This window comes from Limanda limanda, chromosome 3 (genome assembly GCF_963576545.1).
Source record: "Limanda limanda chromosome 3, fLimLim1.1, whole genome shotgun sequence".
NCBI lineage: Eukaryota > Metazoa > Chordata > Actinopteri > Pleuronectiformes > Pleuronectidae > Limanda > Limanda limanda.
In genome coordinates, this window is record NC_083638.1 from 9,996,145 (window position 1) to 10,014,653 (window position 18,509).

The following is an 18,509-nucleotide window of genomic DNA, read 5'->3' on the forward strand; positions in this document are numbered from 1 at the left end:
CGATAGGAGCCCAGAGCCTCGAGTGGAATCTCGTACCTTACCTTTGCATTACAAATCACTAGTGGTGACTTAATAGAAGCAGTTCTGTCTCTGTGGAATCCCAATAATGTCTCTTTTTTCCCCTCCAGGTAATGACCATGCATTATTCAAGTAATGTTTGTGTGTTTATGTATAACAGACCATGTAAACCGGGTTGTAAGAAAATTAAAAAAGCAAAACAAGCCGACGCGGTGTCACAACTGCACAACGGTGATAACTAAACTCGCGCTTTCTATGTGGGTCAGAGAAGTGAGAGGAGTACAGCAACTTATGATAATAGGGGGGAAAAAAGTGGATTCGCTTATCTCCCAAAGTATTCTCTTGTGTCACAGATGTGCGTTCGCCGGCTGCAGTGGACAGAAATCAAAGCTCGTTGTATGTAAACCTTGATAAAGTAAAGCACTGAAGCTTGAAATTCCTTCGAGTGTGAAAGTCATTTGCCTTGAATAAAAATCCCCTCAGTCTGTCACATAATGCACAGTAAGACAAACTGTCACTTACCTGTTATCAGTTCTTCCTGTTTGCATTTCCTTCTCGATCTTTTTCTTTCTTTTTGTCAGGCCCATGAGTTGAGGGGTAAATTACATGCCACTTCAATTTAAACTTGATGAAATTATAAAAACCAAGTGCTCAGTTAACAGTGTTTAAAAGTAGGGCTCCTTCAGGGTGATATTCATGTCGGCTGGAAGGAAAATACTAGGTTGATTATCGAGGCTAAACCCCTGCACTTATGCGCAGATTCAGCAAATGGAAAAATCTGCTGACATTTTGTGTGGTGCGTGCGTGTGTATGTGTACACACTGATGTGGATAAAGATGTGTTTCTGTTTGATTCAAGGTCGTTTGGCTCTGCTCAGGTTGGGGTGACATTTGCTTGTGATCTCATTCTTGGTGGAGAGATGCATCACTCTGGGGCTGGGACTTGTTTCTCCACTTTCCTGGCACAAATGACTCCTCATTCCCAGAAAAGGAACATACTAATTCTCTCCATCTCTCTCTCTCTCTCTCTCTCCCTGCCTCTCTTTCGCCATCAGTCACACACTGACAACATGTGCACACAGACTGCATCTCCTCACTGAATGACAGTGTGAATGTACCTCATCAACGAATGACTCACTCTACTACTCTGCTATTATGATGATTTCTCCCTTCTGTGTATTACATCATGCAACAGAGGGTTCTGCTCAGTTACATTCACCACAATAAACCCTCTCTGAGTGCACTCGCTTCCACTGCACAGGGGCTTGTTCGTCAGCCTTGCATGGAAAACATTATTTAGTTGATTTGTCAAATCGCTTTTTATCTATAGTTCATTCTGTGTGTGTTGACTCAAAGGCTCTTTTCCTTCTGAAAGCTGAAAGGCGGAAGATGGGATCGCTTTAAAACATTTGTGCCACAAAACCAATTCAAACATCCATTAACCTGCTTCCGGTAGATGTCCCTGGGGTTAAAGGTCAAGGATTAATGCATATTTCACTGTCACACTGATTCCCATACGCCATAGGTGTGGTTGGGCTTCCAGAATATTTATAATTGGGTGAAGCCAGACCCCCTTCTTCTCACTAAGAGACAGTGCGATAGCAATCAATAACAGTGCTCATCTGACATAATTGCTGAATTTTATGTCAGCGAGAGAATATGAGTGTTCCTTCAGGCACACCGATATTCTACATATAGCAACTGCAAATTGGTCCCCCGTGCTTTAATCACACAGGCAGTTCAAATCATTGACTTTGCAAATCATTACATCTCACAAGGCATTGTGTTCAAGACCACTGACGTATTGAAAGGATGCCACAAAGAGAAGACCCTACACGGATGGGAATAATTACAGTTCTCTTTTTGCAGGGTTCTTATATTAATCCAAAACAAAAGATTAAATTAAACTCACAAGTGTAAGATGTCGCAGGCAGGGAGGCACAATTGCGCTCGACTCATCCTATACAGAAGAACATTGTCTTAATTTAATTTATTGGGTGTTTATTTAATACTTATTATGTGGGTCACAACAATAAGTGAGACCTAATTCAATTGCATGAAAAGACTTCCTTAGGCCACTTTTCTTCTGTGCGAACACTATTTTAAGCTCCATTTATGGTGTTCAAATTAAACATCTCAGAGTTGCTGGAAGCTTCTTGTGTTAATGGAATCCCACATAGTGGATTGTGTGGGGAGGAGAGCAGATGAATCTGTATTCCCTGAATGTGTCTGGGCAAAAATCAATAAATGCAAGCACAGCTCCTCGCCTCTGACGGCTGTCCCTGTCTTTGCATCGTGAACTAATAGAAAAATAATAATTAAATCCAAATCACCAGATTAATTTGTTTTCCATCAGTCTCAGGAGAGATCCTTTTTTTTCCTGTTTCTTTAGTGGCTCATTATACTTTCTAATCAAGACAAAAAAAAAGAAGTCCTTCTTTTAGACAGACATGCTGTCTCCCTTCCCCCCTTCTCTTCCCTGTGGTGTGCTTTCTCGCATTGCAGTCATTGTGCTGGCACTTATTATGTTACAAATGACCGAGGTACGGCAGGCATTCTCAGTGTGCATGCAAAGAGGGCCCACCCTTCCACGCTGCTAGTGCCTTCTCCTAATGACGAGGCTCAGAGTGCCCCACCACGCCGCCCCATGCAGCCCTCTCCCCGTATTCCCGCCCCCATGTGCTCTCTTTAATGAAGATTCTCCAATGCAATTAAAAAATCCGTGCCTCTCGCTGCTACTGTATGACAAACAGAGCCACTGTCATTCCTCATGGCCTGTCATCCCTGCAACAAGAGGCGTGGAGGAGATGGAGAAATACACCAGGGTGCCAGTGGCTAGAGAGACAGATAGAGAGGATTGTGCGTGTGTGTGTGTGTGTGTGTGTGTGTGTGTGTGTGTGTGTGAAGAAGAGCAAAACCCCCCATCTCAACAGGTAATGGAAAGGGGCAGAGAGAAAAATCAATGACCAAAGAACATGGAGAGCGATCTTATAAAATGGCTTTAACTGCACAGCACAAAGCTGAATAAGGGCTTCTGTGTCCATCCGACAACCTCGGGTGATCGTGCATGTTTTATCAGACCCCCACCCCAAACCCCACCTATACTCTTCTTATCTTTATTTTAAATGTGTACAGATAAATTCTATGCATGTATCCTCAGAGGAAGTTTGGGGTGCTGCTTTGGGGACGTGGTGACATAACAGCCGATCGGCGGGAAGAAGAGAGAATAATTTGCCTTTATGGTCATTTATAATGTTTATGAAGCATTAATATGAATGTGCCCGTAAACCAACACTCCATCACGCCGCTAACAATGGCTTCATTGTTTGCAGCGTGATTTACGAGGTATCTATAAACTAACAGCCGACAGTTTGTTAATCCTGTATAATACCTGGTAAAGTGTGTGTACAGCCACTGGTGATGGGACACACACCAGTTGGCTGCGGCTGCTGGTGACCCTTCCTCATCAGGGTGGGGCATCATAAGAACAGTTACCCACCCCATCTGCAAAAAAAAAAGAAAAAACACACCACCACCACCACCACCGCCCCTCCAGCCCACCCCCTTGTTGTTTTCCAGTTGAATGAAATAATCTTCCCCCGTCTGGAAACCCAGTCTGGGTCAGAGGGCCTGCGTTCAGCCTGTTGCTTATTGTGTGTTCAGAAGAGGAGGTAAAGCACACAATTAGGCACAGATGGCCGTCTCTGCCAGGCGATGTATTGATCCTATCCCGAGGAGGATCTGTCCCATTTCTGTGTTGTTGTTTTTTTTCCTCTTTCCTCTGTGTGTGTGTTTGTTTGGCAAATGCCTTCATTTTGGAGCCTGAGCTATCTGTCTGATTTGTGTGTTTGTTTGATCATGTATCTCTGAGCCATCCTCATTTGGTCAGTTAATAGTGATACACATGGGGGGGGATTTCAGGGGCTCAGTGCTGAGGAACGACTGGAAGTTCATTCATGAAACCGGGATTTTTACTGATGTCGGATAAATAGATGGATTTGAGATTCTGAAGGGAAATGGAAAAATGACTGTTTATCTTGCACTCGCAGCAATCAGACACAGCAGGAGCCGGTTACCTGCTTTGATATCGTGGTCAGACGGCGTTTAGTGCCTCATGTACATGATAATATCACATTCTGGATTTGAAAACCTCTCACAGTTCTGACAGAGCTGATCAGTGATAGCTGCACCTTAGTCCAACTTCGATTCATCGGGTCTAATAGGAGAGTTTAAACCGTTAGTCGGATAATCAACAGATAGAAAATCAAATCAATGGCTATTTTGGAAGATTGTGTTATTATTTAAAATGCAAAATGCCAAATATTATCCTTCAGTTGTCGGTCTGTGTTTAGTACCTGATGTGTACATGATAATATCACATTCTGGCTTTAAAAACATGACAGAGTGGATCAGTGACAGATGCACCTTAGTCCCACTTCAATTCATTGGGTCTAATATGAGAGTTTAAACCGTTTGTCCAATAATCAACAGATAGAAAATCCACTCAATGGCTATTTATTTAGAAGATTGTGTTATTATTTACTATGCAAAATGCCTAATATGGTCCTTCAGTGGTTGGTCTGTGTTTAGTACCTGATGTGTACATGATAATATCACATTCTGGCTTTTAAAACATGTCAGAGTTCTGACACCAACAACAACTGAGCATTCAGTGTCTCTAATATAAGGCTTTAAACCTTTTAATCGAATAATCAATAGATAGAAGAAATCTATCAATGGCTATTTTGGAAGATTGTGTAATTATTTAATATGCAAAATGCCTAATATGGTCCTTCAGTAGTCGGTCTGTGTTTAGCACCTGATGTGTACATGATAATATCACATTCTGGCTTTTAAAACATGACAGACCTGATCAGTGACAGATGCACCTCAGTCCAACATCAACTGAGCATTCAGTGTCTCTAATATAAGGCTTTAAACCTTTTAATCGAATAATCAATAGATAGAAGAAATCTATCAATGGCTATTTTGACGATTGTGTTAACATTTCATTTGCAAAATGCCAAATATTGTCCTGTTCCACGTTATCGTGATACTGACCTCTATTCTTACAGCACATTTTGAAAAGAATACATAAGAAATTAAGTGTCATCGACTAATCTGTAAGTTATTATTTTTCAGTTTTATTATGATGAAGTCAGGATTGGTATTTGTTTTATCCACGAAACAGTTCCCAGAAATATCTGTGAAAAAAGCAATTCTTGATAAAAAAAATAAAAAAATAGCTGCTGATTAATTTACTTACAGCAAAAAACCATAAGTAATCGTTCCAGCTCCATTAAATCCTCTATTCTTAGAGCAGCAATTCAAACCAGTAATTAATCAAAGTGACAATAAAGTTACATTCTTTTAGAAAATGAAAATACCAAAAAGCATAAAAAAAACTTGTAAATGTTATTTAATCGTGGATGTTTGTTTATTATGTCATGTGTTTGCTCCGGTGGCCAGATCCTCGCCACGCGGTCCGCGGACAAGACGCGAACAATCGGATAAATAAATAAAAGTTGCATCGATTCATTTCTGGATAAAAGAACCGGAGTGAGGACGGTCATCGAGAGAAGGATCCGTCGTCTGCACAGATAATAAGTTTTTCTTTGTGTGGCGGTAGTGAGCTGACGTCAGGTCGGTTCCTTGAAGTGGAGCTGAATAAACCTTGAGAAGAGTCTCCTTCAATCTGCTGTTAGTAACACACACACACACACACACACACACTCACAGACACACACACGCCGAGACTCAATTACTGCCCAATTCCCTTCTTTATCATTCGTCCCCGACCTCTTCCACAAGCTAAAGGAGGAAAAACAAGAAGCAGGAAGAAGAAGAAGCCCGAGCCGAAGTGTTTAGCAGAGCTCGGAAGAAGAGAAAGCCCCACGTTGGACATTAAGTAAAGTGAACTAAAAACAAGGTAAGTGTTTTATTTCCTCTGACGCTGTTTTGTCTCTTTTCTTCCCCGCTGGAAGCCTCACATCGCCGGGAGAGGAGGAGGAGGAAGAGGCTCCGGAGCTCCGGTTCTCCTCTCGCTTCTGCCTCGCTCCTCTCCGGGGGTTTATCACAGTTTCCTCGGTTCTTCCTCCAGCTCTTAGCCGGGGACACGGCTCCTCTTCCTCCGGGGGAACCCGACAGTGGGACCCGTCTTTGTGTGTGTCCCTTCGTGTCCCCCCCTGTGCGGGTTGTTGTGTGTCCGCTAACTTGTATCTCTTTTTTAAAACCGCTGGAGGAATTGCAACTTTTTCTCTCCGGGTTCACCGCCGGGTCGTGGTGCAGTGGCCGGGTGGAAGCACGGTTGTTACCGGGTGTTTTTTTTTACCGTATTTCCGCGGAGAGAGGAGACATGTGGAGGAGGTGGAGGAGGAGAAGGAGGTGGTGGAGGAGGAGGAGGTGGAGAAGGGGGGCTGGAAGTGCGAGGCGACCGCCGCCGGTCCTCGCTCGTCCTCCCGTTTAAAACCCATCCGCTCCCACGGACCCCTCCAGCCCGCAAACACACAAACAATTAGCAGCAAGCAAACACACAAACCTACTCGGACGTGTTGTAAACATGGGTGTTGTGTGTTTGTTTCGGAGGAGGCACCGGGAGTTTTCTCCTCGGTGCTGGCCGCCCTGGTCGCCTCCCGGCCCGGGGAGGAGCAGCCCCCGGCCTCGGTCGCTTCCTCCGGCCGAGCAGGCGACGCAGGCGGCGGCCGAGCTCTCGGAGATTTGTCCCTTTGTGTATATTACAATCTCCTCCATGTTCCCCCCCCCCTAACCCTTCCGAAACAACAAGCCTCTCGCCATCTTGGTTATTTTAAATTCGTCCCCTCTGAAGCACCCCTACCGTCCCCCTATCTCCCCCCCTCTCACACACACACACACAAACACACTTTTTAAAGGAAATGGATCCACGTTTTTTTTTTGCTCCTCTTTTCTAAGTTTTACGAAAAGTTTTAAAAATACTTTTTTGTTAAAAACCACACACAACATCGCGTCCTGTGCGTGGACATTGAAGATGGTGTGTGTTTTGTCAAGAGATGATTTAGACCCGTGTTATACATCAGAAGATGGACGTGTTGTGTGTTTTTAAGTGCAGGTCAGGGTTGTGTTGTTTTTTTGTGGACCGATGCTGGTGTTTGGGGTTTCAGTCGCAAATTGAATTAAAGCATCACAGTGTCTTTTTTTTGAAAGAGGACAATGTGAAAATGGGGGGTTCAGCGTTGTAGTCACTGCTGCTTTTTGTTTATCTCTGCAATTGCACATGAATGAATGAATGGAGGGAGGAGGAGAAAGGAGGGAGGGAGGGAGGGAAGGGAAGAGAAGAGAAGGGAGGAAGAAAGGAAGGATTTTAATTACCAGGAATCCTATTAAGGGAAGGACAGCATATACAAATATTTAAATATATTAGTGGATGTTGCTGCCAAATGCTTTTGAATCCCACAGTTGTTTGAAATCATCGTATAGGAAACTATTAATTGTCCTGTTGAAGAAACGTCTGTGGGCAAATGGTGCAGTGTTTGTTTACACAAAGTTGAATTGATGTGTGATTGATTGACAGGTTGTGCACACTCATTGTTGCACACACACACACACACACACACACACACACACAGACACACACACTTGACTCATCCCCGGCTAAGCTGTACTGCAACAGTTTAGACGGGAGGCTCCTCTTATCCACTGACTGGAAAACGGTGACCTTATTCAATTCCTGTCGTCCATCTTAACCGGAGATGATATTCTGGCTCATTGCGATCACACCCCCCCACCTCCTCTACCCGGCAGAGTTTGAACAAAAAAACAAAACAACTCGACTTGATCTCACTTTCTTTCCCCCATGTCCCGTAAGCAGTTTTGAGGAAGAGTAGGGAGGGAGGAGAGGAAAAACAAACCGAGTAAATGCTTTGAAATGGAAAATGTGATCATTTCACCTCCCACCTCTTTTGTTTGCCCGTTTATTGCTGCAAAGCTGGAGTGCAGAGGAGCAGATGTTTAGCCCAACACGAAGGCGAGGCGCCTCTGTCCTTCTGGGGATGGCTTTCCCTCCTTTCACTGCTGATGCATCTATATGACAGCTGCTTGATTTCATGGAGCTGCTAAGAAGCCATTAGTGGTATCAGTGAATTGAAACGGAACAGTGTCTCACAGTTTTTCCACCACTATTACAGCTGTCTATTGTTAGCGTCATTTTGTGCAGATTTGTTTGAGAGTGTGTGTTTGTGTGTGTGTGTGTGTGTGTGTGCTTGTGTGTGTGTGTGTGTGTGTGTGCACAAGTGCTGCAGCTGAACATACAAACCGACGAGAAGTACTAATATGTTTGTGCAGTGTGTTTTCTCCTCATTTAAGAGCGGGTGAGCAAGAGCCAAAGTGAAAAAAAGGGGGGAATAAATGTGTCAGGTTCCGTTTGCCATGTGGGTTTGAAATGAAAGCACACTGTGCCACCTCAAGCACACTCAAATCAGAGATGTCTCTCCTTGCCAGGCGAAGAAAAAAAGAAACACAACTCTCAGCTGGAGTTTTATTCTCTCTCTCCTCTCTCTCTCTCTCTTCTCTCTCTACCTTTGCTTCTCTCTCTCTCTCTCTCTCGCTCAAATTGGAGCTGTTGTTTTTGAAGAGATAAAGGAGGACTTCCGCTTGACTTGAACATTCAGGAATTAAGGATAGACATAGTTAAGCCCTATTTGCATGTCTACCAAAGTCACAGCAAACGGTTGCTATTGACTAAGCTGATTAGGTGAAATTAGGTTCACGAGCTCTGTGTCTGGGGGGTGCTGAATCTGACAGAACTTGGACAGCTTTTGAGAAGACAATCCCATGAGCACACAATGCTGTATTCTCTATAATCCTTTACTATTGAATATGGGGGCTATCATTCTCTTTTTCTCTCTGGCGGAAACTCATAGTTTGTGGGTTTTTTAAAAGGAAACGTGTTGAATTGAGATTTATTAGGTGTGCATGGAATATCAGTCAAGTCATGTGTATGAGTTAATGTTCGCTTAAAACTATGACACCGTATCACTTTGTATTGGGATTAAAATAATTTCCAGTGGATCAGCCATGTAAATGATTAAGCTGTTATATTAGTTTTTGGCCATAACACAGTCTCAGTTAAATGTGACAAACGCTACCCAGAGCAAAGGTGACACTATTCGTGTGTTTCTCAAAACTTTTGTGATGATTCAGTAAAACTCGGTTCCACATTTTGACAATAACCAAAGCTTGTTTTCACTTGTGGCAGCCGAGTGACAGTCTGCGTCCAAAGGTTCACCTGCTGTAGAAAAAACAAAGAGCTCATTCCCCGGCCCGACTGACTCCAGAAACTGTAAAACTACACTGTTAAAAACATGAATAAATCACACATTGTTTTGATGTATTTGCGTCTGTTCCAAGGATTATTCTGAAATTCTTGCAGTCACATTGGTGTCATTATTGACAATAGAAGTGAGTTATTGGAAATTTCAGTACATATTTCCACATTGTGCAAACTGTGAGTGAGTTCCTGGCTCATTAAGTCTGTCACTGATTGTCCGACTTTTACCCTGGGCCTCAGAATGTGCTGTAAAGCCTGTGACGAGATATGCTATGATTATGCATGATGATTAGAGACTGAATCGATAGTGACAGAAACGTTGACTTTTACTCATGCAAATGTATCTAACTCAGAATTTTGAAATGGTCTTAATATACAAATCTCAACAGTCAGATTGTGGGTGGCTCCTAACCTAAATACTTCTTGGCACTGATGTTCGTAGTTTATATTTAGACTGAGATTAATCAGACCTGCAAACAATCTATTGATAAAAATGGCCATCTGGGAGCCCTGTCAAATCTCTGCATGTTAGCGCTGACACAGAGCTGTAAAATTGAGAGAGGAAGTCGAGATCTGCTCTGTGTTAACTGTGATTCAAGAACTAATATTAAACACAGCAGTCCCGGACATATTTCCCCCTTCTTCCCCCCCTTCATCCGTCAGACATTTTCACACGAATGTCCATGTGCACATATACACACAGAACAATAATGAGAAAAATGAAATAATGCACCAGGACACAGAGGACTCAAGCAGATGTTAGTGAAGTGGACATTAATCCCGTGAGGCCTAATGATCCTTTGAGAAAAGCTGCATTTGGGCAAAAGCCCTAAAAGCTTCTAGGCATTAGATTGATAACGCCTCTTACTGCTACAGATCTGCCGTGTGTCTGTCTTGGCCTCTGCGGCTCTCTGCTGAGCTACAGGCCCGTGCACGCAGCGCACTCATTGATACGTGTTCACATGGCCTTGCAGGTTAATGTCCTCTCAGCTGGGAAGTTGGTTAGCACTCAGTTGATCTACCTAACCTCATGTTACCTTGCTATTTCGGTTGCACTGCATGTGAACTGGATGTCCTCCTAACAGTCAGGATGCACAAATAATTGTCTAAAGTGCACGCTCGCTGACAGACGCTTTCACGAGCCTTTTCAATACATCTTTGACCAGTCGTTTCTGCCTGTGTTTCTCTGTATGTATGTATGAGAATTGCAGATATATATATTTTGTAAACTGAGATGGTGAGATTGGGCAAATCCCGTGTGCCGGACCAGTTCAGCTGTTGATTGAGACTCAACACCCATATTAGTTTTCTGTGCATTTCTTTGTGGATTTCATGTGGTGGATTAATTACGGAACAATAGGCAGTGTAAAGTGCAAATGGGTCACCCCGTGTTGACTTTCAGGAGACAGAAGACGGAGCAGCCGAATTTGGGAGGGGAAGGCGATAAGCTGCTTCTTTGCTGTTCGTCCCCTGGGCCTCTATTTATCATTCAATGTGAGAATTTCCTTGATGAAAGTCAAGGTTGTTTGTGCATGCTCTGTCTCGTTGGGATGCCTGTTCTTCCACCAGCAAGGTGAAAAGGTTGACATTTCCCCCCCCCCCCCCTCCAAAGAGATGCCTTGTTCGGAAAGTCCGGGCTAGTTTTTTTTTTTAATGAAGTCTCAAAAGGTCCTGATGATTTTTCCACTTCAGGGCTGTTTTTGTTTTGTACATTAGCGAGGAGGTGAAAACACAGATGTGCTCCCTGTTTCGTGGAGCCGGAGAGAAGCAAGTCCTCATAATTCACTGTCTCTATCACAATCTGGCGTGGTGAAGAAGGGTATCGCTTTATGTAAGCTGAAAGCATCCATTCACACGGTCTGTATAGAATCACCAAAGTGAAGAAAACATGGAAACATTATGAATGCATTTCTCTTCCTGATTTTATTTACAAGGTGCTCTTAAGATTCCCTGAAGTAGACTGTATTGGAACAGATTTTGTTTCCACTAAGAAAAACAAACAGTGTCATTCTGTCCGTCTTGCCTGCATCTTTTTATTTTCGCAAGAACTTGATAATGGAAATGCCGACGAGCTCTGGAAACCTGCTATTTACCACACCTTGACATTTCCCAATCTGGAACAGTGGGCCTGTATTTACACTTCTTCTCCAGAAGTCACCCATGCTGGCTCAGATGGGAAAAGGATACTGAAAAGAAATAGGAAGAATGTTTCGGATGTGGGAATGGGAATGATATTGGTTTTATATTGGTGTGCCTCCTGGGTCAGTGGGGTTCCTGATGATACTATAGAATAGCTTGTAGCAGGCAGGGGAACTGTGAGCCACGGTGGGTGTTAGACGCACACACACAGACCTATACACACACACATACACACGCCTGCTGTCAGAACACAAGCATTTACGCATAGGGACAGGACACACACGCACACACACAAATGCATGAGATTGTGCCTCGACAGCCCCCATTTATTGATCTTCTTCAGCATTTAAAATCTGGTCACTGCTGCCACAAAGGCTTTTTATTTTAGCTGTGCTGGCAAAGCGCTGCTCCAAGCTAAGCCAGAATTTTAAATATATTTAACTCCCACGAACGCCGTGAGAAATGACAGGGAAAGAGGAAAACAAACAGGGAAGCAGTTTTGAGCGGTGCTATATCTTCACGTGTATTTGTTCAGAAGCATGTTTTATGTTTTATGTAAACCCCACTCGTACAATCAGCTCTCACCGTGTCGGCCGTGGAAGTGCCACAGTCCTTGAGTGAAAGAGAATCTGCATATACAGCACTCTTTCTCCTTCATGAAGTTTTTATCTGGAATTTTATGTTTCCTTTCTTCCCTGTGAAGTCAACTTTACTCTGCACTGACCTACATGGCCCTACCTTGTTAGCAGCACAGGCTGAAGTGCAAGCAGCCACTGGATTAGTCACTATTGGACCTGGGACAAGTGGCTGTTTTTAGCATTTGCAGGTTTTAAAAAAAAAAAAAGGATGTTTCTGCGCTCGTGGGCAACTGCGATGTTGAAGCCCCATTGCACTTCTTCTTACAATCATTATCATGCGTTTTCTCTTACTATGGTGTGTTTCCCTTCCTCTATTCTCACTGCACGCAAGAACATGTATTTAAAAAAAAACAACTTTAATTCCCCTTTTTTTCCCCATCCTTACGAAATTTGACAATGTTCAGTTATTCCCGTGCAGGTGGTGTGAAGGAAATTATCTGCCTGCTCTCTCTGGTGTCACTACATTTCAAAATAATTAGTCCTGAAAAGGTCAGAGCACATTTCAGTGATTTCCGAAAAGCTTCCACATTAGAGTATGAAGTTATGTTACATATCAACGTTCCTTAAAGAAACACCACCGGGCCAGTTCCCTCATTCAGTTGAACCTGCTGCTGCCGCTGCTGCTGTTGTTTTTCCTCTTGTCTCTCTATGAAAGCCTGGCCCAGCTCAGTCTGTGGCATTGTCCCGCTTTCCCCCTATCTGTCTGTCCGTCCGTCTGTCTCTCTTTCTCTCCGTCTCTCTCTCCCCCTCTCGCCTGCGCGCTCCCTCTCTGAACGATGACACTGAGAGACAGCTGTAACGTGAGACGCCTCTCGATCCTGGCAGGGGCTTGGAAAGCCGAGGCAGAAGGGCGGGAGAGGGCCTTTATCTGAGACTGGGGGCGCTGACCTCCCTCATTCCCCTTCTCTTTCTCTGCTCCTTTCTCTTCCCGTCTCTACGTCTGCTAACGTATCCTATCCTCCCCCCACCGACAGCGGCGAGGCCGACCGCACTCTTTTAAAAGAAGTGTCATGTGAAAGCACTGTCTCCTCCTCACTGCAGAAACCTGATGAATGAAACGCTGAATGCTGTTGCTGTTGGCACCATTAAGAGCTGTTTGTTTGCCTTTACGTTCACGGTATCTCTCCTTGTTTTCTGTTCCGGGGTTACATGGATGCAACTTGTTGTTGTCAAGGGTTTACAGAATGCTGTATATTAAGTGATATTTGTGTGAAATATGTTTGTGATCTTTTAAAAGAATATTTTTGAATGCGTGTGTGTAGGCTTGTGTGAGCGTGTGTGTAGATGGAAACACCCACACATCCCCCGGACTCTAGGCTACGGCTGCTAAATCCTCTGTGAGAGCTCCCGTGTGTAATCCAAACATTTAGAGCTAATTTAAGCATGCAGGCAGGAGCAGCATCCTTTAGGAAACAACAGCTCGCACTCCACTCTCTCTCAATCCTATTCTCTCTCTCTCTTTCTCGGTGTGTGTATGTGTGTGTGTGTGTGTATACTATGAATGTGTTTGTGTGCACATGTCTTGTTGTCGCTGGAGGGAAATGAAAGCACTCAATCACTCACCTGTCAGAGTACTTCAAATTCTGTCCATAACACACACACACACATACACACACGGTCACGCTTACACACACACACACACACACACACACACACACACACACACACACACACACACACACACACACACACACACACACACACACACACACACACACACACACACACACACACACACACTCACACAGACACATATGTGCATACGCGCTCACCCCTGAGGGTTTGACAGGACTGGCCCTTTATTGACTCCCTTGATCAAGAAGACAGCAGATCCATTTAATAGACGCTCCACACACACACACACACACACACAGACACACACACACACACACAGAGGCATTGAAATCAAAGTGGACTCACATCTGCTCTCCACACATCTCCACCGTAGCCCTCTCCTCACACACAACAGAGCTGGCAGTCATTTAAAACTGTGGCTATATTGGGTGTTGGAATTAAATCTGGAAAAGCCAATACTGATAGACATCACAATGTTTTCATTACGGGATATTCAAACAGCCTCCCGCTCATATTTGCGGTGTCATTACTCCGGAATCGCTCTGATTTGCCTTTTCACCCACTTTCCGTGACTGTACTGAGAGTAATTATGTCACGCTACAAGCCCAGCCCGGGTTACAGGAATGTTCGGTCGGCCTTGGCCCCCGTGCTCCCCATTTGGCCATGTTTTGTGCTGAGTGTTTTGGAAGGCCAGTTAGCCAAAGAGGGTCCTGGGAGGAGATGTGACAGCTGTGTTGGTCACGGCTTATTCTGACCTTCACACGTCATCTTGATGGATCGTCCGGGCTGCAACGATACACTGAACCTGTTGTGTCGCCCGGCGCTCGCCTGATTATCCGCTGGTGATGATCTGCTCACCAACTGTACTGATATCATTGTTCCAAACACAGCTGAGGACGGGCACCGGCGAGGACAGGTCGACGGCATGGCTGAATAAAAAAATAAAAAAAAGGAAGTGGATAATATAACAGTTGAAACGGAAACGCAAAACATGCCCACATAGACAAAAAGACACATACCAGAGCCTGTTATTCAAAATATATGTATATATTCTGTGTATATATATATATATACTACTTCTCAAAATGGATTGCGCTAATGTTCTGAGATTTCGCCAGTCTCCGAGCGCTTCGCTTTATGTGTGTGGTGTAACCTGTTCCCTTGAGATGGCACTTGCTCCATCAAGTCGAGGAAGAAACCATTTAGTGGAATGACAAACACACGTATATTCTCACACACACACACAGACACACACACACACACACGCACACACACGCATATCCGCAGCACCGGGAGGCTGGGAGGATTTGAATTGCACTTAGACAAACGTCTCTCATACTTGTTCTTTATTCTTCCGCCCGCTCCCCGGCTCTGCCCCGAACGCACACCCGCTCACATACAAAGGTACTCGCGTAGAGATTCCATTTTGTCAGCTTTCAGCCCCAGATCATGTAACGATAAAAGATGCTGCCCTGCAGTTTAACACTGCCAGTAAATCACAGGGCAAAGAAAGCTATGAGAAGCACTTATTTTTAAGCAGCATGAGAGACCACACCGAAGGGGGGAGGTTGAGACAGATAGGGTAAGACGGAGAGAGAGAGGAAGAGAGAGCTTCTTTGTGCACTGTGTACTGGCATTGTGTGTGATGATGAGATGAATCACTGCTATTTAGGGATTGGTTTCCTGCAACTGATTGTGTGACGACTCTGTGGCGGACAGACTGTCAAGACTTGCCTGTTTTGTTCTGGGGGCTTCAGGAAAATGTCTGCGGCCAAGTTTGGCTGGCTTGCTCCCACAGGGCCCCGGTGTGCCAGAGATCAACAGAGACACGACAGAGACAAACACCTCACCAGCGTCGCTCGTCTAACAAGACATCAAATATTAAAAGCAAGGGATTACAGGGCCATCTCAATATGTGTATCTTCAGAGTACACTTGTTTTCCAACCGTTTCATTGAGGTTTTTTGCAAAGAATAGTCTTTCTTCCTTCCTTTCTTTCTTTCATTCTTTCTTTCTCTCCCTCATTCTCTCTCTTTCCATTTATCTCTGTCTGTGGCTTGTACAAAAGTCCGACCCTTGTGTTTAACCCCATGCAGATGCCTCACTGCTGCTGTGTGACTACTAAAGTAAAGTCAACACCAGTGTGGGTGAGGGAGGCTGGGGTGGAGGGGTAGATTAGGGAAACCAAACAAGACAATTCAGAGAGACGTCACAACACTTTGGTTTGTACGCTGTCCATGTGTAAGCATGCCCGGGCTGTAAATGCAGGTAATTATACGTTTGCAGATAGTTCCTGTTTTTGCATTTGCTTGTTTTTCGCCTTTTCAAGCTAATTAGATGGAAATTAGTAAGTAATGACGGCGATTATAAAATGACATTTGGGTTGTTACTCCAAAAAAAGTATTAAACTTAATAACTTAGTACTCAGTAATTTGTTTAATCACTTTGTTAAAGGCCAGAATAAATCGCTTTGTGTCACTCTTTCTTTTTCTTGTGACATAAAATGATCACATACTTATAATCATTTGTTTTTCCATCGTATACATTAAGTCTATTGTTGGATGGCAAATATCCTTTTGATGTTTTATTTGTTTTTTTAATATTAAGTTGACGATTTGACTGAACTCATTAGTCAATCAATGAAAAATAAAATGCAACAATTGTGAAACAGTTCAAATTTTGTTATTGAGTTTATCAGGTAATCTTGTTAGGCACTTAAGTTGTTTTGAAAATTGCTATAGAGATAAATCTTATTATTTTTATGATTTTTATCAGCATCAAATTGAACACACTCATAAATATCATTTAACCTTGATCCATGAATGAAATTAAAAAGAATCTCTTCTCTGGATCCGCACCAACATTTCGTGTTTTTTCTCAACACATCAACCAAATTTCACAGTAATCTGCCCTGTCGTTTTTTTTTGCGTAATCCTGCTGAATAACCGACAGACAAACAAACTAAACCATGACTTCCTTGGCAGAGGAGGTTAGTGTCTTGAAGATATCTGAGGGATAATCTGCAGATTAATTGACAATGAAAATAACGGTTAGTTGCAGCTTTAATAACAGAAGTTGACATGATTTATGAGGACACTAAGAGAACTATGGGTGCTAAGTCTGAGGGAAATGGTGTGTGTGTGTTTTTTGATATTTTATCCATCTGCTGTTGATGTAAAACGGGTAAGATCTTAGAATAAAATGGGGTTAATAGACTGACAGCTGGATTCTCAGTCAGGCAAATGATGGTAGGCAGCGCTGGCTTTCTTATCCGGCATAATTCACCTGCGTCGTGGCTTGCAAATCATTTTCCGTGCCGAAGACCTCTGAGCAGAGATCCTTTAATCATTCACTAATAGGCCTTTATGAAAAAGCCGAAGATGAATTCAGCCTACCTGGCTTCCTCTTATCATTATCACTGCTATGAGTTATCAAAGTATTTGTGTGTGTCTGTAGTCTGTGCGTGTGCGTGTGCATGCGTGCCTGTGTGTGTTTGTGCGTTAGATAATGAAGGGAACCGTTATAGTTGAGTTGCTCTAGTGATTATCAACACAGTCAGTCTAGGTGATTTCTGTTCGGTGATAAATTGAGCTGTAATGACAGATGTTTGCTGCATTACGTGCCACAGACTCTGACATGACTGGAGGCCGTCTGAAAAGACAAAATCACTTAAGCTGATGAACTGCAAAATACCAATTTTTAAAAATTACGGCAGTCGCTCCTTCTAGTGACGTATATAGGAATTATTAAATCCCTTTTTAAATGCAAGATTTATTCCCTAAACTAAAAGAAACTGATATATATCGTCAACCGCAGATGAAGCGTCCACGAGACTCGTTTCTGTCCCTGTTGACCAGATGGACGTGTTTACTGTCAACAAAACCTTGTTAGATAGCTATCCACAAGTGCTATAACACTGTTTGTGTGTGTGTGTAGATGTCTATAAGAGCACACACGGTAAACACACAATCAACACTTGAGTTTTGTAAGTTTGAGACCTTATTTATAACCTTGAATATGAATAATATACTTGTATATTAGCTTTAATAGAAGCTGTATTAGCAGTGTGTGTGTGTGTGTGTCTGTGCACCATGATATACATAACAGGGTGGCATCTGTTATGGTGAGGTACTTAGATTAAGCTCAGGCTGCAGCGCAGGAGGGCCTTAGAGACAATGCCTGAGAGTTGGGCGTGAGAACGTTGGTAAGGCTTGGTTCTCTGCAAGAACTGTCTTGTGTTTGGGGAAAATATCCTCACACTCAAAACTCCTGTGTCTAGATCCATTTCTAACAAACAGGTTTTGCAAGAAAGCGCTGAGGGAGAAAGAGACTTTTTGTGTGTGTGTGTGTGTAGCCACAGACTGGTTCAGATGTCACTGTATGTTCTGTTTGATGCGCCTGAAAATCACAAATACTAAGCTGTGTAACTGTAACTTTGATATTCAGCGAGTTTCAGGGGCTTCCCTCCCTCCAGGCCGTAGAAAAGCAAAACGTCCAACACCATCACAAGCGTGTATATAATCTAACCATTCAGATTTTCAACCTTAACCACACTGATGTTTCGTTTCTGCTTTTTCTGCAGGTGTTACAGCAGTTATGTCAAAGAGCTGAAGACATCTCTAACAGTGAGTACTAATATCCTGCTATTGGTTTGCATGTGACAGAAGCTTCTTAAAATATATATTGTCACACACTTCTGCTTTCAGCTGATGTGTTTTTTTTTTTATGGCGCACCAGAAACAAACTTGCAGACTCTTCAGTTTCAGGCCTAATTTGATTTTCATTCAGTGAAAGAGGATGTTTTTTTTCTCTTTCTCTCCCCCAATTAAATTTAACA

At 43.3% G+C, this 18,509-nt stretch overlaps 1 protein-coding gene across 4 annotated transcripts in view; it reads left to right on the top strand.

Moving 5' to 3' along the window:
• Positions 1-15,913: 15,913 nt before the first annotated feature.
• baz2ba (bromodomain adjacent to zinc finger domain, 2Ba) overlaps positions 15,914-18,509 on the top strand; it is a 57,166-nt gene continuing 54,570 nt past the window's right edge. For all 4 annotated transcript variants that reach the window (XM_061067741.1, XM_061067742.1, XM_061067743.1 and 1 more), the window contains exons 1-2: positions 15,914-15,940; positions 18,255-18,297. In XM_061067741.1, coding sequence (XP_060923724.1) covers positions 15,935-15,940; positions 18,255-18,297 — 49 coding nt within the window. In that variant the 5' untranslated portion in view covers positions 15,914-15,934. The remainder of the gene's footprint in view (positions 15,941-18,254; positions 18,298-18,509) is intronic.